Source organism: Dunckerocampus dactyliophorus, chromosome 18 (assembly GCF_027744805.1).
Source record: "Dunckerocampus dactyliophorus isolate RoL2022-P2 chromosome 18, RoL_Ddac_1.1, whole genome shotgun sequence".
NCBI classification, from domain to species: Eukaryota; Metazoa; Chordata; class Actinopteri; order Syngnathiformes; family Syngnathidae; genus Dunckerocampus; species Dunckerocampus dactyliophorus.
Genome location: NC_072836.1, coordinates 22,052,488 through 22,075,125, shown reverse-complemented (window position 1 = coordinate 22,075,125; position 22,638 = coordinate 22,052,488). Strand labels below are relative to the sequence as shown.

Genomic DNA, 22,638 nt, shown 5'->3' with positions numbered 1-22,638 from the left:
AACCTAACATGCATGTTTTTGGAATGTGGGAGGAAACCTGAGTACCCGGAGAAAACCCACGAACACACAGGGAGAACATGCAAACTCCACACAGAAAAGGGAGAATCAAACCCTGATCTTCCCGATCTCCAGACTGTTACTGTGTTGGCCAACATGCTAACCACTAGTCCACCGTGTGGCCTCTTTAGATGCAATAAAGTAAAATTTATTTGGCTGGGTACCAGTTCATTTGGAAATTTTAGGAAACTGTTGGAGAAATGTACATATATGTTTTCATATATTTGTTTTAAATAATGTATCTTCCTTTTTCTGAACCAAAACTCATGGGGCTGTAGAGAAGAAGATGGAGGAACTCCTCTTGACCGCATGAGCGCTCAGATGATTCTGTTCCTTCCTTAGTCGTGTTACTTGTTATCTTTTCGATGCACTCATCCACAGACACTCTTTGTAGATAAAGAAGAACAAACAGGAATTGCTAAACAACAGATGCTTGGAATGGTCTGGTGTAACTGTTGGATTTATGATGTGCTTTCATCTTATCCACCGGACCTTTTGACTCTACTGTTTCTGAGCCCGCTGCATGTTTACAGATTCACACTTTTGATTGTTTGTTTATGTGAATACACACACGCACACAGTTAGATAGAGAATGTGCTGACACGTTGCAGCTGTTGTGCTTCCCTCTCCCCTTAGAGCTGCAACGTGTTCTGTGTAACTAGGGAATCCCCAACAGAATAAAAGGGAGAACGCAGACTTTACTTAGAACGGATTGAGGTTGTAAACTGAGCACATCTCTGTCTGTTCTCCTCGCGAGTAAAAGCAATCTTGTCTTCTTTCTCAATGTGTTTTGAATGTTTTAGGTTGCTTGAACCTGACAGAATATGCAACAATAAAACAGAAATAAATATGGAAATATATTATAGCAAAGCAAAAGTTGAATACTTTAGATAGTATTATGAAGTCCAGAAAAGTGCAGGAGTAATGAAGGAAAGTAGTAAAAATAGAAAAGAGAAAGATGGCATTTCTCAATGTTTACCTAAATGAATAAGGAAACATACAATAAGAATATGTGATCATTACAAAGTGACTATCACAAACCGGTGTGGTGCCAGCAACTCTGGGCCCCATGGCAACAAAAAAAGCACATTGGGCGCTTTTGGGGGGCGGGGTTTGTTTTGTTTGATTCTCCTAATTTAGTCATTTCTCTTGCAAGGTTAATTGGTTCCAGTTTTGAACATTAGAGCCCCCTCCTCATGAAATAACACCCCTATAGTGGCCTTTAGACTTGTATTAGCCAATATAGTAGAGGTAAGAAAAAATAAGCCATAAATACGGTCATTTGGCCACTTTTATTTTTCAAAATGTTTAAAAAATTAAAAAAAAACATGCTCAGTATTCAACTATGAAACAACACGATTAAGTCATATTTTGAAAAACCAATAAGAGTGAACCTGCAAAATTCGAACTGCGATGGACTGTATTGCAACTTACAAAAATAATGTCTTTTATCTTTAATATTTCAACTTCTGCTACTAAAATGACATTTTTCCTCATATTACATTCTTGTAAAAGTACAACTTTTTTCTCTTCCAATTTAGTTTTTGTTCTAGTAAAATTAGTCAATTACTGATTTTTCCGTTCTTGCCGTTTTTTTTTTTTTACGTTTTGTTTTATTTTTAGAATGTGCCGCAGACCAATTTTAAAAAGGCCACACAAAGGCCCCCAGGCTGTATTTTGGACACCCCTGCTTTAGCATGTGTCCACACCGCAGTCGATCAATGCACACCACCAAAAGCTGCATATCAACAAAGGAGCAGAAAAACACTTTCATTTGCCAGAATCCAAACTGCTGGATTTTGACGGCTTTGGGAATCTGCTGAGTCAGGACAACTTCCAAACTATTTTTAACAATACAAACAAAAAACAATAGTTTTCCCTTTCCGCCCGCTGATATTGAAGGTTGTGTCCTTGTACATTTCTGATGACGATCTCGTGATACATTTCCATTGTGAATATCTTCATTTCCCACTTCCAACAAAAACACAGAGAAAAGTGTCAGTTGAAAACTTTGTCGAAGGTGCGCCAGCAGCATCCATGCGTGGAACAAGGTAAGCTGCCATGTTTCACGTGTCCTCATCTGTTCTGAGCATCATCATCATCATCTGAATGTTGTGGCTGCCTGGAAGACTGGATCCCGCCAGCTCAGATTTGTTGGCATCAAATGATTCCAAATCAATGTTGACACATGTCATCTTCCACTTGCGCAGCAACGCTTCAATGGTCCAATCGGCGCTGAAAGACACGCACACGAATAGCGTCTAGAAACAACCGCACCAAGCTTTGCAACTTTGTTCGCTCCAATCTCTTGTATTTAAAGGCACCGTACTGGCAGCTTCCTAGGCACGCACCTGGTGGTGGCATAGCACGTAAATAGCACAGACAAGAACGTGAGATGCATTCCCGGACATCGGGTCATTAGATTTTTTTTTTTTTTTTTGCTTCAACTTTATTGTAAACTTCAGCAGCAGGTACAATCATCATTACACATACCAGTCTGGTGTTGGTATCTGTCTGTAGTTTACCCAACTCCAAACATACCAATATCTATTCTTCATAATGAGCCACCAACATGCACTATTTTGCCGCATGATAATCGAGACATATTTTTAGCAATAATTTATCAAAAAGCAAATTCTACGAAAACCAGGGTGTACGAAAGCCAAGGTTCCACTGTACAGTGAATTCCTGAAGACTTCAGCAAATCAGCATTCAATCATTGATTCATTTTCTTGTCCTCACTAAGGTCACGGCTATGCTGGAGCCTCAGCATTTCACAGGATTCAGCATTTATTCACGGATTGGGTCGAAACAGCAACGACACAGGCTGCAGACGTTACGCAGCAATGAAAAAGCGACAAAGACATACCTTCGTTCTTGATATGTTGTCCAAAACTGAGCACTGGGGTTCTTTCGTAAAAGAAAAGCAACCGTGACCAGGATGTCTTCAAAATCTGTAACGAGTCAGAATGATGACAGAATGACAACTGGACTTGAAAAGGCAAAGTTCAGATGTTTGCTGCCCAACAACTAGTAACTTCCTTTGTGTAGCCTATGCCAGCGAACTTGTAATTTCAACTGCTGTCAGGTGGACTCATCCTGGACTGACACATCAACACCAATGAACATTCATCTTTCAGCCTGTTTTCAGGATCTTTACCCTGAAAAATCTTTACCCTGGAGCCAGTAATAGTAGGCTTGTCACTATAACAAATTTTGCTGGAGCATAACTGTTGGTAAACAATATTATTGACTGCAAAGATAATGTATTGTCATCCAACCTGCTTGGTAGGGAGAGAGGAGGAAAACACGAACTCATGCACATGTCAACATATTGAGGACAGCAAAATGATGGGGTTTGTTTTTATTGATCGTGCAATTAATTATGGTGACAGGCATAGTCATAGTAATAATAACTAGAAAATTCCTGTGGAAATTTTGATGGGCATGCCATCCGTGCTGTGAACCTCTAGCCCGGTGTCTGCAGACATGCTGTGTCCCGCCGGCGAGCAAAGACATGTAGACATGATTAAACAAGCAAAAATGCTAACTGTAAGCATGCTAGCGCCTAGCAAGATAGCACTTGGTACCGAAAGTGCCAAGACTGTACTTTACTGTCCCTACATCATGCCATGCCTGTATTAGCCTTCAGACATGAGTAAATTAGCTAAAATGCTAACATGCTAACAGTTAGCTCACTAGCACCAAGCAAGATAGCATGAAGTACTGCAAGTGCCAAGGCACCCCTGCAGTGTCTCTACATGATGGGTGTGTTTTTGCAATTAGCCATGCAGTACTGAACCAAGGCAGGCAGCCAGTAATGTGCATATTGATACTCAAATATCAATACCTCTGATACCACAGTTTAAGATTCAAGATTTTTATTGTCATGCACAGTAAAACAGGTAGTTCTGCTATGCAATGAAATTCTTGTTCTGTTCATTCTCCCAGAAAAAGAAAGAAAGAAAAACACAAGAAAATGAATAAGAACATCAGAAACATAAATACCAATAAATTAAGCAACAACAATTTAAATGGATTCTTAAAATATTGAAATTTTGATACTCCAGTCATGGCGCACTTCATTTGATGACATTACTAAAATCTACGAGACACATGAGATGTATTTGCACAAAGTATCGTCATCGGATCCCCATCGCCGATACCAGCCTGCATTTGGCTTGGTATGCGATGGCATGGGAAAGGAAACCTGTGGGGTCGCACGTCACTGCAGACAGTACTTTTATTTATTGGGAGAATACCAACAACAGTTCAATGCTAAGATGCTAATAGCTAATAATAGTCACAGGTGTGACAATTATTGCGTTTAGAGTATGACAGGGAGGGGATGAGAAAAGGAGCATTTTCCAGTTGGGAGGGGCAGAGAAAAAGCCTGAACTCAACTCAACTCAACTGTACCAGGTGTCGGCCATTTTGACAGTGATTCGGCACATTCAGTGAAAATAATGAAAACACTTCATGTCGAACAAAAGCTTTTTATGGCCAAACGATTGGAGATATTGACACTCATCACCGTGAGCGCCCTGAGGACACTTTTACATTAGCGTCAATGGGAGAATTTTCAGACTTTTGTCGCTTCAAGCGGCGATAGAAGGCAATCCGCACACATCTCAGCCATAAAAGTGACATTTTTGGAAGCAGGACGAAAACGTCTAAGTTTTCAGCAAAACACATTAAGCTAGCTTGAACGGTGTGGCCAGGAGGAGGAGTTGTTTGCAAAAAAAAAAAAAAGGTTATCTTTTTGGCTTCCTCCACTCTGAGCTAGAGTGAGAGAAAAGGTGGATTTTGGCTGTGCGCTCACATTCTTCTGATGACGTTAGAGCCATAACAACATCTGACGAAAAAAACGTTTAGCCACAGAGAAAGTCAAGAAGTGTGTCTAAAAAAAATGATACATTAAGTGTGTTTCTACGTGACCGTATGCCTGAGCTACAAGACTTTGAAAAAGTAGGCAAATCCTTCCATTTCTGCTGTTTCTCCTGGTCTGCCGCCGTTTCTAAAAATAGATTGGGGCGTACCTAATGTCAAGGCCATTATTTCGCCATGGTTAAACAAATTGTCCAAAAAAAAAAAAAAGTCCCGAATCCAGCGGTGTAACTTGTTTGCCTTTTTTGCCGCATTAATCGCACAAAAACAGGAAGAATAAGATATAATTATAAATACAGATATAAATACATCAGGATGAATATTAATATGGGCTGCTTTGCTGCAGGTCATTACAGGCATGCCCATAATAATAGCTGATGCTGCCTAGCAAATGTTGGTTGGAATCTGGGCTTCACCTCTCTGTGTGGAGACTGCATGTTTGCATGTGCCCCCACCCAGTCCAGGGTGTACCCCACTTCGTGCCCTAAGGCAGCTGGGATAGGCTCCCGCTTACCTGTCATTCTGAACAGGTAAAAAGCATTAATGAAAGAATGAACGTTTTTACCCTCAGGCTCGTAGAAAAGATCTGATCCCAAGATGACTTGGAGCGGTGGAAGCAGGACCAGGTCTGCTGAGATTTCCCCCCAGGTGAGAGGCAGCGTGACCACGTCATGCAGGCCGTTGGCTTCACAGCTGCGTTTGCAGTTGTGTTGACAGAGCGGCGTGTTGGCATTGTCAGAAAGGATGACCTTTGCACCACACTTGGCCGCTACTACACCTGGAAGGCTGACACCTGCACCCAGCTGCAAAAGCAATCACGAAAACATTATTGGTAAATGGTCTTTCACTTGTATAGCGCTTTTCCACCTCCAAGGCACTCAAAGCGGTTTGACACTGTTGGCACATTTACCTACTGATGACGCAGCATCAGGAGCAACTGGGGGTTCAGTATCTTGCACAAGGACACTTCAACATGATCACAGGGGATTGAACCCGCAACCTTCGACCACTCTATCACCTGAGCCATGCCGCCCTCATTAAACATTATTCACACCTGTACATGTGTCACACATCATGCCCATCTCACCTCCAGCACCGCTATGTCCTTCAAGTCCAGTCTTTTGGTCCACACGTACTGAGCCAACACTACCGCACTGGGCCACACATACATGCCGTACTGTGCATCCAGGACCTGTGGACCAGATTTTCGAGAACAGGAATTAATGCACATGTTCAACGGGTCCACAAGTAACTTTCCATTACATGGGTGACATAGGGGAAAGCAGTCTCAGTAGGGAAGCCCAAACTTCCCTGTCTTCAGCCACCTCTTACAGTTCTGCCAGGGATGGGGGATGCTGAGGTGTTCCCAGGCCAGCTGCAAAATATAATCCCTCCATTGTGTCCCAGGCCTGCCACAGGGCCGCCTCCGGTCTGGGCATGCCCGGAACACCGCACCATTGAGGTGTCCAGGAGACATCAGGGGCCTCATTTATCAATGGTGCTTACGCACAGACGTGTGGGTAGGAACATTGCCATGCAAAGTATGGCATTTATCAACTTGTACTTGGGCATAGGAACATGGGTCAATTTAATGACATATTAAAACCTGTTGGCAGAACAGTGAAACTAGTGAAAGTCTGCCACATCATCTTGCTAGCACAAGTAGGAACGTGTCTAGAAAAACAACAACTTGTCAAAACTATGTAGGCAGTTTTAACTATGTTTCTTGCATTAAAAGTCACTGTCTGGATATAAAATGAGGTTGGCGCAACAGCCTCAGTCGTTTGAAGAGATACACTGTTGGTTGTTGTTACATGATATGCAGGAAACTGCTGGCAACTTGCACTTGACTTTCAGGAGTCATTTGTAACCTTTCCAAAATACTTCCACACGTGGGATATTTTTTTAGCAGCCGTTATGAGCCAGTAAGTCCATTGATGTTGACATCTTCCTAGCATTCAAAGCTAAAGCTCACTCCGCTTTTTTGTATTGTGCCACTGAAGCATATGTTTCTGTTAAACATACACTTCATTTCCAATTCTTTCTGAACACAAAATAGGCTATTTCTGTATCAAAATGGGCCATTTAGAACAAAAATAAAGACACTGTTGGTAAAAATGTATGGTCAGCAGGGGCCACGGACACCCTCCATGAAGTCAGAATGGTACAATCTTCATCACATTTTATTTGCTTGAAATTAATCGAATTCGGGTCCTCCGAATCGAATCGTCGAATAGGGGACTATTCTAAAGACACCCCAATTATAGATGCTCGTCAGTGTTTGGGCCCACACCAGTACAGATAACATCGATTAGAACCCACAGCCGTCTCACAGTGCGAATCACTGTGCTGCTGAGTTTTTTCAGCTGCAAATATTCAGATTGCGACAACCATAAGTAAATATTCGGTCACGTTTTAAATGCATTGTGTAATAGCAGGACCTCCGTCTGCACATCAGGTTTAGTTAAGAATCCAAGGCTTTTGGTCATACCTCCGGTATCGACACACTGAGGCACTCCTGCGTGCTGTTCCTGGTTTCTTCAAACGTAAAAGTCCTGTGAACGATTCTAGGAGGTTCAGGCCGGATGTGGTTTATGTCGCACATCTCATTTTAAAATATGTAACTGTCGTAAGTCCGGTATTCAAAATAAAAAATATAACACGGTTACACCACAATAACCAAACCACTTAACTGTTAGTTTGGTCTTCTATGGAGAAGTGTATATTCTGTTCGCAATAAAGTCCATTTGGACGTGTTCCCAATATTACGATTAGCGCATGCTCAGAGAAAAAAACGGTATGAGCCAACCATATTGTAGGACGTACCTGGCGGGAAGGCTAAGTCTTCACATTAACCAATCGGGAGATGTTGTTTGACTACTGTCCTGGCCAATGAGTTTTCAATAACCGCTGTAGGGGTGTGACGATGCGTGACAACCAGTTGCAAAAGCCTTGTGTCACCTGCTGCTAACTAGCTTCTTTTTCAGCACAAGTGGGTGCCAGGACGCATACAAACGTCTCTTACATTTCATAACAGTTGATATACAGCCATGTTCGCCACGCTTCGATGCTTTGGCAAGTAATGAGTTAGCCGCCCATCAGTACTGGGGAGGAGCGCATGTGAGGACATAACGTTAGCTCATATTTAGTTTTTATTAGTTGCAAAGCCGAGGAAAGGAATGAACCACAAGAGTAAGAAGAGGATTAAAGAGGCCAAAAGGAGCGCCAGACCAGAGTTAAAGGACTCATTAGACTGGATTAAGCACGGTTACCATGACACCTTCGACTTGTCACACAACACCGTGAAGGTAACTGTCAATGTAGCACGTTAGGCTAAGCTAACGTTAGCTAGCCGCGGCTAACTTGTCTCCCAACAAGGGAAAGGGCACTGGAACGCCGCTCAAAGTCGGAATTCCTACTTGAGAAGCACACGTGTGACGTCACACACGAATGGCGGCGCTCATCGTAAATACAACGTCAATCAGAAGCTATAAACTACATGTATTCATTGGTTCGACGAAATCTTAACATGCCAATCTGAAGATGAAACACTATCATTATTGTATGTGTGTATGGAATTCAATATTCAATTATGGAGGTGGTCCAAGAAGTTTGTGGAATATTGACTACATCCCGGCAGTCTGTAATGCAGCATTGCAACACATGCTTCCAGAATCATCTCCTCGTATTGATTTGGACATTTATTTGTAAAGATGTACAGTAAAACGTTAAATACACGTTGAAGGTAAGAAACGCTTGTATTTTCAAGAAATAAATCTGAAATGATTTGATGTCACTACAGGACAATGTTGAACGAGTGGATGCCTTACGTCTGAGCCCTGAAGACTTCATCCAGCACTTCGAGAAGCCCTACAAGCCTGTGGTTCTGCTCCGCTGTCAGGAATCTTGGCCCGCACGGGAAAAATGGACTCTGGAGCGTCTAAAACGCAAGTATCGCAACCAAAAGTTCAAATGCGGTGAGGATAACGATGGCTACTCTGTGAAGATGAAGATGAAATACTACGTGGAGTACCTGGAAAGCACTCGAGACGACAGCCCGCTTTACATCTTCGACAGTAGCTACGGCGAGCATGCCAAACGCAGGAAGCTGCTTCAGGACTACCAGGTGCCCGTCTTCTTCACTGATGACCTCTTCCAGTTTGCAGGAGAAAAGCGCCGCCCGCCGTACAGGCAAGTGTCCGATTATTATTATTATTATACTTTATTGAGGCTTCTTCTCCAGAGACTAATAAGAAAAAGGCAACAAGAACAATTGTAGATTTAGAAAAATCATTACATCTGCATCCATTATATGTAGGAGGTGGTGAAATATGTATAAAAATACTAACTATGGCACATGTGTCAAAGTCGTGCCCTGGAGGGCCAAAACTCTGCAGGTTTTCTCTCCAACCAGTTTCTTCAGCAGGTGATTTAATTGATGAGCTCCTTCCCTCAAACTGAAGGTGTTGATCATTAAAATCACCTGCTTTAGTGACTGGCTGGAAAGAAAACCTGCAGTGTCTCGGCCCTCCATGGCACGAGTTTGACACCCCTGAACTATAGAGATAAGCTTGACCTAATTAAAGTTGCAAGCAGCATGTTAAGACCCCTAAAAATGTCAGAACAATAACGTAGCAATTCCAATAGGGAGGTTGCAGCGCTGTCGCTTGCTGCTTAGGCCCCAATAACAGACAAATGGATTACCACAAAAGTTGTCTGCTTACACTCAGCTTTGTTTTTTTTTTTGCCCTCAGGTGGTTCGTGATGGGCCCTGCCCGCTCTGGCACGGGCATCCATATTGATCCACTGGGAACCAGCGCCTGGAATGCTTTGATCCAGGGTCATAAGCGGTGGTGCCTGTTCCCCACCAACACGCCCCGAGAGCTTATCAAGGTGACCCGAGAAGATGGTGGCAATCAGCAGGACGAGGCGATCACCTGGTTCAATGTGGTTTACCCACGCACGCAGCAGCCCAGCTGGCCTCCAGAGTTTAGACCGCTGGAGATCCTGCAGAGACCTGGAGAGACGGTCTTTGTGCCTGGTCAGTGGGAAGGAAGTATCTACTTATTTGAATAAGGGACAATCAGTTGTTTGCCTCAGCACATGGTATACACATGAGGTTTATATAAAGTCACGGACTGTGACTAGGACTCACAAAGCGGCCAAAGCCGGATTAAAGCGTCATCTGCAGGATTTAGACTTGACATCCTACTTTGTTCCATCTTCACCTTCCGCTTTTCAGGCATTACAGAAATTAGGCTAGGCTAGCTGCATTCACTCAGGAGGAACCTTTCTGCTTGCTTTTTGCAGGTGGATGGTGGCACGTTGTGCTCAATCTGGACACGGCCATCGCTGTCACACAGAACTTTGCCAGCACCACCAACTTTCCCATTGTCTGGCACAAAACCGTTCGAGGTCGGCCCAAATTGTCCAGGAAGTGGTACCGGTAAGAATTGTACTGCATTTTTTCCTCAAAAGTTGCAGATTTCATTATTCACACTTCCCTGAGCTCCAAATAAGTCCAGATCAGCCTTTTGAGTCCAAACATTTTTCTGATCCAATACTACTATGACAGCACCTCTAGATCATACTTGATGAAAGAACATTTGTGTGTTTGAGGATTCTGAAACAGGAGCGGCCCGATCTGGCAACTCTAGCCGACCGAGTTGACCTGCAGGAGTCGACTGGCATCGCATCAGACAGCTCCAGTGACTCGTCGTCATCCTCATCCAGCTCGTCCGACTCAGACTCAGATGTATGTGCTTGCGCTCTTTGTGTTGAAGCTCGCTCGTCGTTGCATGGGCTAATGTGTCGGCACTCGTGTTCCCCGCAGGAGGACTTGTGCTCCGAGGGTGATGGCGTGTCCCACCGCAGGAAGAAGAGACGCATGTGCAACATGGCGGCCAACGGGAACACACAAAGTCAGGACGACTGTGTCAGCAAGGAGAGGAGCTCGTCACGGTGAAGACCCCCACACCAAAGTGGCTATGTTGGAGGCAGAGACTACAAAAGAGATGATTTTAAACAGCACGGGACAACAGACATGGAGGATGTTATTCCCGGTCTATTACAAGCATACTTCTTGAAATTCAATTTTTGCCAATCCAAGCACAAAATGTTCACACAGTTTTGATTTCATCTTTGAGTTGTGAGAAAAGTAGCAGAATTTCCTGCAAGCCTTCTAATTCATCCATGCTTTTTTAAACAGTGAGATGTCTTTTTTTTTTTTTAAGCTGTTCCTTCACCAACCACCCGGTGCCTTCTCAAAGATCACAGGAACGTCATTTGTGTTGCTCAATAAAATGTTTTGTAGGATTCAATTGAGAATCTTGGACACATTTCAATAGCAAGGGAGGCAGGAGCCTGTGGGCCCTTATTTTGAAAGTTGATGGGAAGTGTGTCAAGTGGTGTTTGGGACGCACTTGCCTTGGGATTATAAAAGGGCGAGCTCTTCTCGTGATCGCAGTGTGGTCATCGATCATGGAGCTGGAGCCGAGCGTCGTCCTCTTCACCCTACTTGCCCTCCTTTTGGCTGCTGTCGTCCTGCGCAGGAAGGCCGGCACTGCCGCCACCTCTTCCACTGGAAGCCAGACACCCAAAGTAGGCTACACAGACGACGTGTCTCCCTCCAAACTTTGTGCAACTGAGCCTCAGGTTGACTTTTTTCCTTCTGATATCTTAACTCGTTTACAGATCTAATGTTAAGATTAACGGTGATTAAATATAAAATAAGTCTTATTGTTGATGAAAAGTCCGTAATGTAGCGAATGAGTGGTTGTTCATGAATATATAATGATCATCTATTTTCGTGACTGAAGACCGTTAGAATAATCTACAAAGCTCTTTAAATGCATTCTGTGTTAATTGTATTAAGTATCATCCATTTAATTGGCATTAGAGGACAGAATCACACATGAAATTGCACAGTAGGACAGGATGACATCTCCCACAGCGCATGTTCTGTGTGACGTCACCAAGTGGCACATGTGGGCTTGTATAAATAAGTGATAGGCAGTGAAATTGGTCACCTTGCAGATAAACTGATGATTAAGAACATTTGTTGTCTTCTATGAACATGGCGTGAAAACATCACACAGCAACTAGATTTGTGCACGTCCTTGAGAAGTTCTAGAGAACTGGCTTTTGCTCCAGATGTCCAGAATTACACAAAAACGCCTGTCATCACACATGCGCTCTCAGCTAACGCCATTTGACCAGAGATCGCCTAAACCTCGACTCTTCAGCGTCTGATTACATTTCATCTCCAACAATGTGACCTTTCAAGTCCATGAATGTGCAGCGACTCGCAGCTGTATTTGGTGCCAACACATAGATCTGGAGCCCGGTGTTCACTGTGGTGTGTCCATTTTCAGCAGGTTACAGTTTTCCTAATACAGGGGCCATGTGTCGTGTCAGCAACAGGCGGTGGCGGCTTGTCAATGAGGAGCTGAAAGTGACAAGGTCGCCGCTTCCCCACCCCTCACAGCCACTCAGAGTTTGGAAGTCAACTGTCCTGTAAGCAGGACCAAAAGGCTAGAATTCACATAACTTAAAGGGATAGTGGGGATTTATTGACTGACATCCCCATCAGCAGTGTGGTACCCCCACTTGGTCCCGTGAGTCCAGTTCTGGTCGGAACACATATGTAAACAAGATAGCTGCGACATTGCAGCGGATGAAGATGCGGAGCCTTGCAGCCATCATCACAACAAAGGACAGGCAACAGTGTGCAGATATACAACAAAAGAAAACTAATGCCAAGCAATTTGTGAGACCTGAAAAAGCCTTTCACGTAAAAACAAGAAGTAGACAAGCCTAACTACATTTTTACATTTTGTATTCCTAGGCACTCCCAGAACCACTATCAACACTAGTTTCACAACCTGTCAAGGAAGAGCAGTCTCTGACAAGTACTCTCTTTCAATCAACCAAAGATTCAGAACCTGCCTCAGTGCCGGACCGTCTTTTAGAATCAACGAGACCTGTAGCTTCACAAATATTGCCAGACATGGTCAGTGAATTAGTCTCTGTTCAAGAAACGGCTTTGGATCCAGAGCCAGTCTTTTCAAGAGTTTCAGTTCCAGAAATGGTCCCTCAGCCAGGGGTCATCGCAAAACCAGCAGGTGCTTTAGAACCTGTACTTGAAGCACTTTCAGAACTAGAACCCGTTTCAGAAACTGCCCCTCAGCCAGAACCTGTACCTGAAGCAGTTGTAGCACTGGAACCAGTTCCAAAGATTGTTCCTCAGCTAGAAACTGCTGCACACACATTTTGTATTCAAGAACAAGTGTCCAAATCAACATCAGAACTTGTACTGAAACAGTTCTCAGAGGCCCAGGCATCTTCAGATCCAGAAACCTCCTCTAAACCAGAACCTGAAATGGTTTGTGGTTTAATACCGGGTTCCGAACCAGTATCAGTATCGCAGGTAATTCAGGAAGACGACCCATCCTCAAATCCAGTTTCAGAACCAGAACCTGCTGTCCAGTCTGAATTAGAACCTGAAAAAGTCTTAAAAGTTGTGGCTGAGTGGGTTTCAGGACCCGTAGATGTATCTGAACTGGTCTCGACATCCCCAAAAGAGAACCCCTCAACTATTGGACCTGAGGCAGCAGCCAAGCCTGAACCAGAGCCAGAACCAGAACCAGAGATTAAAGGTAAGCCTGTTCACCCACTGGCTAAGATAACCAGATCGCAGTTCCTACTTTAAAGACATTTTTGTTTTTACACAAAAGATTTGTGTGGTTCTGATGGCCGCCTTGTTTCTGTGAGAGCGCCATATTTAGTCACATGACTTCTTGTTTCACTACACGTAATTCAGACCAGGAATTAATCTGACAACTCCCTTCATAACATGGATGCGCAGTTCAAACATGCTGTATTTAGTTAGCGTGTTTGTGTGGCGGAGCCGCCATATGCTTAAGACAGATGATGCTTAATCGGAACAGCACTTGAACTCGGCTTTGTGTCCTCCCCAGCTACTCAGCAGCTGTTCTGTGTGTGTCACCGCCAACCGTGTGTGTCTGTGTCAAACCATTCAAAGTTTGACAATCATTTGAGCCTGAAACATCAACATTTTGGAAAAGATCACAATGAAACAATGAATATGTTGTAAAACATCAGCACAGGGCTGCACGGTGGTCTAGTGGTTAGCACGTTGGCCAATACCGGAACAGCCTGGAGATCGGGAAGATCTGGGTTCGATTCTCCCCTGGGCATTTCTGTGTGGAGTTTGCATGTTCTCCCCGTGTGCGCGTGGGTTTTCTCCGGGTACTCCTGCGATTGGCTGGCGACCAGTCCAGGGTGTACCCCGCCTGTTGCCCGAAGTCAGCTGGGATGCATGCCCCCGCGACCCTAATGAGGATGAAGCGGTATAGAAAATGGATGGATGGATGGACGTCAGCACAATGAAACACCAACATGTCGCAACATTGTCACAATGAAACATAAAACATCGTGACGATGAAACGTTAACGTATCGTAAAAGAGCTTCACAATGAAACCCCAACACGTAAAACATCGTCACGGTGAAACATGTCATAAAACATCGTGTTGTAAAACATCGGAACAATGAAATGTTGTAAAAGCTAATCAAAATGAAACGCCAACATGTCGTAAAAGATCACGACGAAATGTTAAAGGGATAGTTGGCATTTCTTGACATGAAGTTATATATGACATCCCCATCAGCAGTGTAGTACATAAACAGTGACTTACCCCCCCACTGCCACTTGGTCCCAGTTCTGGTCAAATTTTGGTGATGAGGGAAGTAGTTCCGGTTAGTTTGAGGGTCATTTAAGTAAAGACTTTGGCTTCTCAAAACAAAATGCGTTCAAAAGAGTAATACATTTGCATTACAAAACTGTCGTAAAAGATCGTCAAAAAATGAAACGTCATTGTGTTGTAAAAGATGGTCACAAAGAAAGGTCATACCAGGTCGTACTTGATTGTGTTTCAGAAGTGGCAGCGTCCCAAGAAAAACTGAGGTTTTCCCCCGGAAAGAAACAAAACAAGTTTGAGACGCTGATGACGAAGGAGGAGATGGAGGAGGAGCAGAGGTCAGTATAAACAAACGATGCCGACACGCTTCTTCCACACGTGAAACGCACACGGAGCAAGACTCAAGACAAATTAATTGAACTGACCGTTCCAGTCCTGTTGGTGGCAGTATTTTGCATTCCAAAAAGATAACGGGGTCCACTTGGCAGAGGGTACACATTCTTTCACAATCCTAAATAAAAAATATTCACTTGTTAAGAAATGAGGAACTGTCACAATCACTACAAAGAAGACATGGGGGTGGAGCCTATCCCAAGTGACTGATCAGTTCCGATCCACATTAAGTCCAATTGTGCAAATAACGTCCCCCTTGATTCCACCGGTAAACAACAAAAATGAGCTAGCTACAAAAGACATGCAGTGCGCAGTAAGAAAACCATGGTTGTACAGTAGCTCACCCAAACAAGGAAGTGAAACTTCTTACCACAATGCCATGAATCTACCGCTCTTAAAGGCACAACACACATTTTCTACACCCACACGTCAAATCCAACAACCTGCACATCAATTCTCTCCTACATCAAATTTATGACCAAATGAATATACAATAACCAAATAGTCAAAAATGTTTGTGACTATAACAAATGAAGATTTGCAAATGATGCAATAACTACAAACTATGGCAGTTTGGCATCTTTGTGGTTGTTTATTTACTGTTGAAATACAGTAAACACTTGCAGTAAATTTGATGTACTTGTACTTGGTAAAACTACAAACTACGTCACAATGAGCTCCATTTTCTGTTGTATGGTTATGGTCACACCTTCCCTCTTCTGTGGTGGCATCACCAAAAGCCAAAGAAACAGATGTTGAGTTCAGGCTTTAGTTGCTTAGTTTTGTTTGACTTTGGAGGCATATTTTTCATCTTTTGACCTAGGAGCGTGGTTTTGTAAAAATCAAGGTGATTTAACAGCGAGGAAACAGCTTCATTTTCCCTCAACTGGATGGGGTTTTTTGCATGACATCGCAAAGTTCAATTTGCCACATACTTTTTTTTGGGGGGGGGGGGCAATATTCACATTGTCTTTTTTCTTTCAGCTAATCTGTGACAAGATAAACCAACATTGAAGCCGAGTCTACAAAAGAACGTGATGCTTTTTTAAATGTTCCTTTCAAACCGCAACTGAAGGCCCTCAAGCTTCTCGTTAGGCCCGCATGACAAATCCAAGTAGGAAGTCGAAGGCTTACAGTCAATAAAGTTTCCATGTGGTCCTCTGAAGAGTCCTTCAAAAGTCCATAAAAAGTTGAAACTTGTCTTGACACCGACTCGGTTTGTTTACTTTGTCTCTTCTGGATCCTGACTAATTTTTGCATGTGGAGGTTGTGTTCACATTTTGGTCCGGTTAAATCAAACTCTAGTTGGTTTTTCCTGCTAGTTCGGTCTGTTTGGGCAAGAGTGGTGGTGGTCCACCAAACCCAGAAACAGACCAAACAGGGATCCATCTCTCAGGCAGGGTCTGAGTAGCAATTACTACTACTAAGTTAACTCTACACACCTGCCTTCTTACAAAACAAGTGCCGCAAAGTATGCTGGGAAGCTGAAAGCACTCCCAGCGACAGGAGTGATGTCATCTCCCAGCATGCCTTGTGGCATCTTTTTATGAATAGTTGCTGAAGCTACATGTTTGGAATGAACGTAATTGTTTATCCTTGACTGTATGTGTGATGGCTATTGTTTTATTTCCTTTATGACGTTGTGTTATGTTGACATTTCTCGTGCACTGACAAGCTGCACCAGCTGGCATTCCTTACACCAGTCCTGAGTGAGCTACAAGCGTACAGCAGTGAAGCATCTGTGGATCTTTTCATCATTATACTTCACTGATCCAAGTGATGCTTTTTAGGTCTTCATATGTTTTGGATGCGTGAGTTTCATCAGACAATGTACACGTCACACATGTCGTCCAATCAAGGTGTGACTTTATGCATATGCTTAAGTGACAGCATTTCCTGGTGCACAAGCCAAACCGTACTCAAGCGCACACCAACTATTTTCCACAACCGAGCACAGATTAACAGCACGGTTTTTATGTAAGACTGCTGATCAACTCAAACAAGAAGAGAGAACAGTTGCATCGCAAAAACATCATCAGAAAGCAACAAAAGGAAATTCTAAAGTAAACTGGTCTTCGGAGATGTCATATGGCTCATTGAACCTGTGAATATTATGTACCAATCATCCAGGTCATTGAACTCATCACAACTGGACTCTTCAGGTTGTCAGATGTTTAGCCTCTCATCTGAGCAGCCTTCATCAGGTCATGCTCAAAGACTGGGTGGGACACACCAGTCAGACTAGATAGGACATCTATAGTCTAGTTGATGCTCAAAGAGTGGGTGGGACACACCAGTCAGACTAGATAGGACATCTCTAGTCTAGTTCATGCTCAAAAACTGGGTGGGACACACCAGTCAGATTAGGTAGGACATCTCCAGTCTAGTTCATGCTCAAAGACTAGGTGGGACACACCAGTCAGATTAGATAGGACATCTCCAGTCTAGTTCATGCTCAAAGACTAGGTGGGACACACCAGTCAAGACTAGATAGGACAGCTCATCTGAGAACTTGGTGGCAGATCCAGTGTATTTGTATCAGGTCCAGGCAGGAATGGTTTTGCTCTTCAGTGTGTCAAATGACTGTCGTTAGGCCTCTGCCCGCCAATGACGTGTTTTGGATGGTATCACCGTTGTTAGCATCCCATTCAAGGATGGCTCATTGAAGATGTTGATGGTAGCAACCAGACTGGTTAATAAAGTCCATCCATCATGTTGTCCTCCCAGGGTGCAACAGGAACAGTTGGCGGCCATCTTCCTTCTCCTGAGGGAGAACCAGGAGGCGCTGGGGGAGGTTACGGAGGGCGACATGGAGGAGCAGCTGAAGCTGTACTCGCTGTGAGATACATCACCACGGCTACTTGCTAACAACAGGATGTACTTCTGGTTGGGCAGTCAAGTGGCAGCTTGATTGGATGTAACTTGGAAGTGGCAAGCTACTTGAAGGTTGCAGGTTTTACCCCCCGAATGCCCTCTCCAGTTTATTCTCTGCTTGTAGGGAAATGAAAGTACTCATATAGAAATGTATCTTTGTTAGCACACGGTAGAATGACAGACGACAGAGTGCTTTTCTTCCTACTAAAGTCTTTGGAGAAAATCATTTCTTTCACCTGACAAAATATTTTGGTGGAATCAACTTATCAGAAGGATGGAGAAACAAAAGCTGAAAAAAGATGCCAAACTAACGGAAACTTTTGTTGGTCTTTGCGCACGCCAAAATCCAATCAGGCCTTTTTGGTTTTCAACTTTTTCCAATCATGTTTTACAAAAAGCATCTCCACAAAAAAAAAAAAAAAAGACTCCACTCACTCAAACTCGACCCTTGAAAAGTTAAAATCATTACAATTTCTCAAGTACTTTGGACATGACTTTTCCATTGGCACAACACTTTGAAACCCTGACCTTTCCTTCATACATGCCATGAAAGCACTGGTCCTAAACCACACCTACCTGACCAATCGTATCACTGAGCATCGACCAGACCAACTGCAGAGCCATCCTCACTGACTACAACCACCGCCAACACAACCTCAAGCAGAAGGCAGAATTTTGTTTGAAAAGGTTCACTGCTGCTTTTTAACCTGATTTCCATTTTATTATTTGTTGATTTGATATGATGGGCTGTGTTTTTGGTTTACAGCAATAAGTTGATTGTTCAGTGGCACCTCGGTTAGCCTATTTTTTAGTTAACGTTGCAAATTGACACCAAAATCTTGCCCTGGTTTGCGTACATTCTCCAGTTAGTGTAGAATATAGCGAGCGTGTTGTCGTGTTACTAATACACTCCAACAGCGTTCTTATTGTACGTTTATCACAAAGCATCCTTGTTAGCATCCTACTAGCTAGCAAACAAAATGGCAACTGGAAGCTGAAGGTATGTCGCACGTCTATGATGTCATCAGCAGTTGACTCAAAAGTAACAGATCTTGATTTTATAGTTGTAATCAACACTCCACATTTCTTATGTTAAAAATAATACAATTGGGTTTTTTGGCTTTCTGGATGGGATTTGTTGGATTTACATGATTTCTTATGGAAAAAAGGGATTGGGTTTGCGTCAGACCTTCTGGAAGGAATGAATGATGCTAGCCAAGGTTCCACTTCACATGATAACACTCCATTTGTACCCACAAGAACTTCACCTGGAAGAACTCCATTTCTAAGCATCTGCAGAAGAGAAAAACATGATTGTGATATTTTAGCACTAAGAAGTTGAAAAAGGAATGGGAGACCAGCATATGGTGGATAGTACGTGGTATGTTTATTGATTTATTCCGTAATTCTGATAAAAAGAACATAAAAAATCTTGTCATGTCAGAGATTGTGCTCAATGACAACAGGAGGGGGCGGAGCTGAAAAGCAGCATAGTCTGTTTCAAGCATCACAACACAAGAAGGGTTCACATGAGAATGGCAGACTCCTGCAGGGGGTGTGGTTAAAGAACGTCACTTTCAGCAGTATGAAGCTGCGTGTCGTCAGCGTCCGTCATAACACTGCTGTCCTGACTGTCGTCCACCTCCACGGCTGCTGCAAGACAACAGCAACCGGCGGCCCCCACGTCAGTCATGTGACAAGGTTATATCAGTCATGTCATAGCCCCAATGTTGCGCTAACTTACACTTGTCCCTTGTTTATAGCAGTTAATTGGTGAAAAGTGAAAGTAGGATTCAATGTTAATAAATAGAATATTTTCACACACTACCTGTTTATGACTTTGTAAATACATTTCCTTTTTTACCATTATTAAAGCCCTGTAGATATCAAGTAACACTCCTATTCTTCTTAGTGTATGCCACATCGCTAATGTGCAGGCTACAGTTTCAACACAGGGACATCAGACATGGCGACAGCTTTAAGCATAGCATGCTAGCGAGCTAACTAGTTAGCCTCTAATTTATTTATTCAACGCTTATTAAAAGGTTTCAAATAGAGTGGGGAAGTAGGATAAAGGAACAAGCTAAAAACCTACTTTTTTTTACTATCATGTAAAACATGCCATGGATGACCACATGCAGTGTTAAGCTAATGTCAAAGTTTTGTGTCATTACTGATGCCTAGTGACCAGAATAGTACATATAACTTGGATTTCTTATTAACAATTTATTGAGAGAGATGTCATCACACTAAACATGTCAAAACGGCAGTCCTCTCTTACGGAGCGTGAATGGAAGCTAGCGGGATTAGCTTAGTTCAGTGCTGTGTCAGTGTGTTATGTTTTACCGCTTTAACGTAAGCTAGCGTTCTTTATTCTTTCACCCAGCTTGTCCGTCAAGACACATTCTCAACACAAACAAAACACTCCCGGCTTTGAAAATTAGAACACTTTTGCCGCATCTTGTCTAATTGTGTAACCAAAATAAGGGCGTCATAAAAATATTTTATATTAACTAGATGATGCAATGTCAGTAGACATTGCGTGTGAATGCTGAAAAGCTGAAGCAAAACTGAAATGCTTTGAAAAGGTATGAAAATCTAAATACAGAATGAATAGGCTGGACTGAAATGCAGTGGAAATATGCGAAAACAGAGAATGAAAGTCAGAGTAGAAGACACCTGAACCACTGTGTGCATACAATGCTACGCATGTCTAACCAGTCTTACACTGACAACTAACTCTTCATTTCTGGTGAATACATTGTCTGTACACACTCATCAAAAACTGTTTATTATTAATTTCGGTAAATAAATGTATTGCAACTGATGTGTAACGGATGAGGGGTAGAATTAAATAAGCTTTGCTTCTTCCTATTCTGTTTTGGACATGCGGAATTATGAATTGTGTTATGTGATGAGCTCCAGTGTAATCGGAGTGCACATTCCAGATGAATGAAACCATTATCATTACCAGAGAAGTTTGGAAGCTGAGGTCAACACGACCTGACCTGGCGATCTCTGGGTTACAAATTAAGCACGATACCAACTGACACATGCAAGTAGTAGTAGTAGTAGTAGTAGTGGTAGTGGTAGTGGTAGTGGTAGTGGTAGTGGTGTGCACCAAATAATTATTTTCATTGCGCCTCATTTTTTTTTTGTCTAACTCCACCTTGCGAATGAATGGGCATTTAAATAGCCCATTTATTTTCAATGGGCAAATTTTCATAGAAAATATGAAATTACACTAATTGTTGCAATATTTAGAAAATTTGGTTGGAATCTCCGTTGGGCATTTCTGTGTGGAGTTTGCATGTTCTCCTCATGTGTGTGGGGGGGTTTTCTCCGGGTACTCCGGTTTCCTCCCACATTCCAAAAACATGCAGGTTAGGTTAATTGGCGACTCTAAATTGTCCATAGGTATGAATGTGAGTGTGAATGATTGGTTGTCTATATGTGCCCTGCCATTGGCTGGCCACCAGTCCAGGGTGTACCCCGCCTCTCGCCCGAAGTCAGCTGGGATAGGCTCCAGCATACCCACGACCCTAGTGAGGATAAGCGGCATAGAAAATGGATGGATGGATGAATTAGTAGCAACGTTGTCCCAAGTGAGCTGAAGCAAAACTGAAATGCTTTGTGCAAAAAGTTGGTACACTGTGCGGATACAGGCACGGGTACAACAATGTACTATCACTGTTAATCACGTGTGGCTTGACGTTAGATGGTTACAATCACAAATCAAAGTTAGCCAACAGAATTTACTGTCTTCTCAGTTTCACCATCGTCCCTAATTAGTGGACAGGTTGCAGTGACGGGAGGACTTCCGTCTGTAATATAATTCTATACAACATGTAGAACATATACAGGGCATTTGAACCAGCTGCCTTTGGGTTGCAAACCACATGCTCTTGCCACCCAAGCCATGTCAGTGCTGTAGAACCAGCAGAAGGATTCAGTCAGAAGTTTCAAATGATGTTCACCAGCAGAGCACGTCATTTTCAATGGGAACATTTTCACAGAAAATAGGAAATTCCACTAAATGTGGGAATATTTGGAAAAGTCTTATCCCAAGTGAGCTGAACATTTTGATGTTTGATTTGTTTGAATTGGTTAAGAAATGGAGAAGTAGTTAGCGGGCAGAAAATGAGGTGGAATAAGAAGTAGAAAGAAGAAGCGGGAGAATAAATGGATGGTGTGAATGCTGCTCATATAACATGATTGGGATCTTCCAATGAAGCACAGCATTCCAGTTGGTTGCAGATTTAGTAGCAATGACATCCCATTAGAAAAGTTAGCCAGGCTACATCCACTTCCCACTGACGAGCCAAAATTAGCCAACGTAAGGATTAATTTTATTCTCATGTATTGGTATTGCTCTAAAACAGGCATCAAATGGTACAAAATGTTGTACTGTGGTACTATTGGCCTAAAAAGGTCAGATTTTCAGTGCTCTCAGCAACTTTGCAGTTTTGCAACGTTCTCCATTCATGTTCTGCTGGTTGTTGAATAATTAAGTTAATAAATAGGACATAAAAATGTTATTTGTCATAATACATAAATAAACAAATACAATTAAATAAATAATACATAATTAATAATAAATAAAAATAATAGCATAAAAATAATAAACTTTGCATATGCAGCAGCAGCCCACCCTCCCATGCAGCCCACCACCACAGCTTCAAAAAAATCCTGCTATTTACTGATTGA

At 42.8% G+C, this 22,638-nt stretch overlaps 4 protein-coding genes across 10 annotated transcripts in view; 2 read left to right on the top strand and 2 right to left on the bottom strand.

Moving 5' to 3' along the window:
- Positions 1 to 1,330: 1,330 nt before the first annotated feature.
- On the bottom strand, positions 1,331 to 9,015 carry LOC129170753 (histone-arginine methyltransferase METTL23-like). 2 transcript variants are annotated; one of them, XM_054758706.1, is made up of 6 exons: positions 8,978 to 9,015; positions 8,775 to 8,884; positions 6,032 to 6,136; positions 5,510 to 5,747; positions 2,927 to 3,011; positions 1,331 to 2,292 (listed from the first exon to the last, which is right to left on the bottom strand). In XM_054758706.1, exons 3-6 carry the CDS (start codon positions 6,113 to 6,115, stop codon positions 2,124 to 2,126), a joined length of 576 nt encoding a protein of 191 aa, XP_054614681.1. In that variant the 5' UTR covers positions 6,116 to 6,136; positions 8,775 to 8,884; positions 8,978 to 9,015; the 3' UTR covers positions 1,331 to 2,123. The 2 variants fall into 2 exon arrangements, with proteins under 2 accessions (XP_054614681.1, XP_054614680.1); XM_054758705.1 differs by lacking the exons at positions 8,775 to 8,884; positions 8,978 to 9,015 and adding an exon at positions 7,436 to 8,319.
- Positions 7,857 to 10,927, top strand: jmjd6 (jumonji domain containing 6, arginine demethylase and lysine hydroxylase). The gene is made up of 6 exons (XM_054758700.1): positions 7,857 to 8,252; positions 8,747 to 9,135; positions 9,699 to 9,985; positions 10,255 to 10,390; positions 10,564 to 10,699; positions 10,778 to 10,927. Exons 1-6 carry the CDS (start codon positions 8,124 to 8,126, stop codon positions 10,907 to 10,909), a joined length of 1,209 nt encoding a protein of 402 aa, XP_054614675.1. The 5' UTR covers positions 7,857 to 8,123; the 3' UTR covers positions 10,910 to 10,927.
- The window catches only part of cdc27 (cell division cycle 27), a 29,561-nt gene continuing 15,968 nt past the window's right edge, over positions 9,046 to 22,638 (bottom strand). The window contains exons 20-22 of one of the 4 annotated variants that reach the window (XR_008566671.1): positions 14,113 to 14,298; positions 9,669 to 14,005; positions 9,046 to 9,190 (exon numbers count right to left, since the gene is read on the bottom strand). Coding sequence is in view for 3 of the 4 variants with exons in the window: in XM_054758697.1 (XP_054614672.1) it covers positions 13,923 to 14,005; positions 14,113 to 14,298 (269 nt within the window). In the remaining variant the exon portion in view is untranslated. Of the gene's footprint in view, positions 14,006 to 14,112; positions 14,299 to 19,299; positions 19,585 to 22,638 lie in introns of those variants that run through there. The other 3 variants (XM_054758697.1, XM_054758698.1, XM_054758699.1) reach the window with 3 other exon arrangements.
- LOC129170752 (protein TsetseEP-like) lies at positions 11,415 to 21,005 on the top strand. 3 transcript variants are annotated; one of them, XM_054758702.1, is made up of 4 exons: positions 11,415 to 11,598; positions 12,791 to 13,601; positions 14,903 to 15,002; positions 17,785 to 21,005. In XM_054758702.1, exons 1-4 carry the CDS (start codon positions 11,425 to 11,427, stop codon positions 17,897 to 17,899), a joined length of 1,200 nt encoding a protein of 399 aa, XP_054614677.1. In that variant the 5' UTR covers positions 11,415 to 11,424; the 3' UTR covers positions 17,900 to 21,005. The 3 variants fall into 3 exon arrangements, with proteins under 3 accessions (XP_054614677.1, XP_054614678.1, XP_054614679.1); XM_054758703.1 differs by having other exon boundaries at positions 11,415 to 11,544; positions 17,785 to 21,002; XM_054758704.1 differs by lacking the exon at positions 17,785 to 21,005 and adding an exon at positions 16,042 to 17,774.

Coding starts and splice junctions, on each gene's coding strand:
- LOC129170753 (XM_054758705.1), bottom strand. CDS start 7,549: ATGTGCGACATAAACCACATCCGGCCTGAACCTCCTAGAATCGTTCAC. Junction 3,012..5,509: donor TCTTTTCTACGAGCCTGAGG/GTAAAAACGTTC, acceptor GACTCGTTACAG/ATTTTGAAGACATCCTGGTC. Junction 2,293..2,926: donor ACAACATATCAAGAACGAAG/GTATGTCTTTGT, acceptor CGTGTCTTTCAG/CGCCGATTGGACCATTGAAG.
- jmjd6 (XM_054758700.1), top strand. CDS start 8,124: ATGAACCACAAGAGTAAGAAGAGGATTAAAGAGGCCAAAAGGAGCGCC. Junction 9,986..10,254: donor AGAGACGGTCTTTGTGCCTG/GTCAGTGGGAAG, acceptor TGCTTTTTGCAG/GTGGATGGTGGCACGTTGTG. Junction 10,391..10,563: donor TTGTCCAGGAAGTGGTACCG/GTAAGAATTGTA, acceptor TGTGTGTTTGAG/GATTCTGAAACAGGAGCGGC.
- LOC129170752 (XM_054758702.1), top strand. CDS start 11,425: ATGGAGCTGGAGCCGAGCGTCGTCCTCTTCACCCTACTTGCCCTCCTT. Junction 11,599..12,790: donor TTTGTGCAACTGAGCCTCAG/GTTGACTTTTTT, acceptor TTGTATTCCTAG/GCACTCCCAGAACCACTATC. Junction 15,003..17,784: donor GAGATGGAGGAGGAGCAGAG/GTCAGTATAAAC, acceptor TTGTCCTCCCAG/GGTGCAACAGGAACAGTTGG.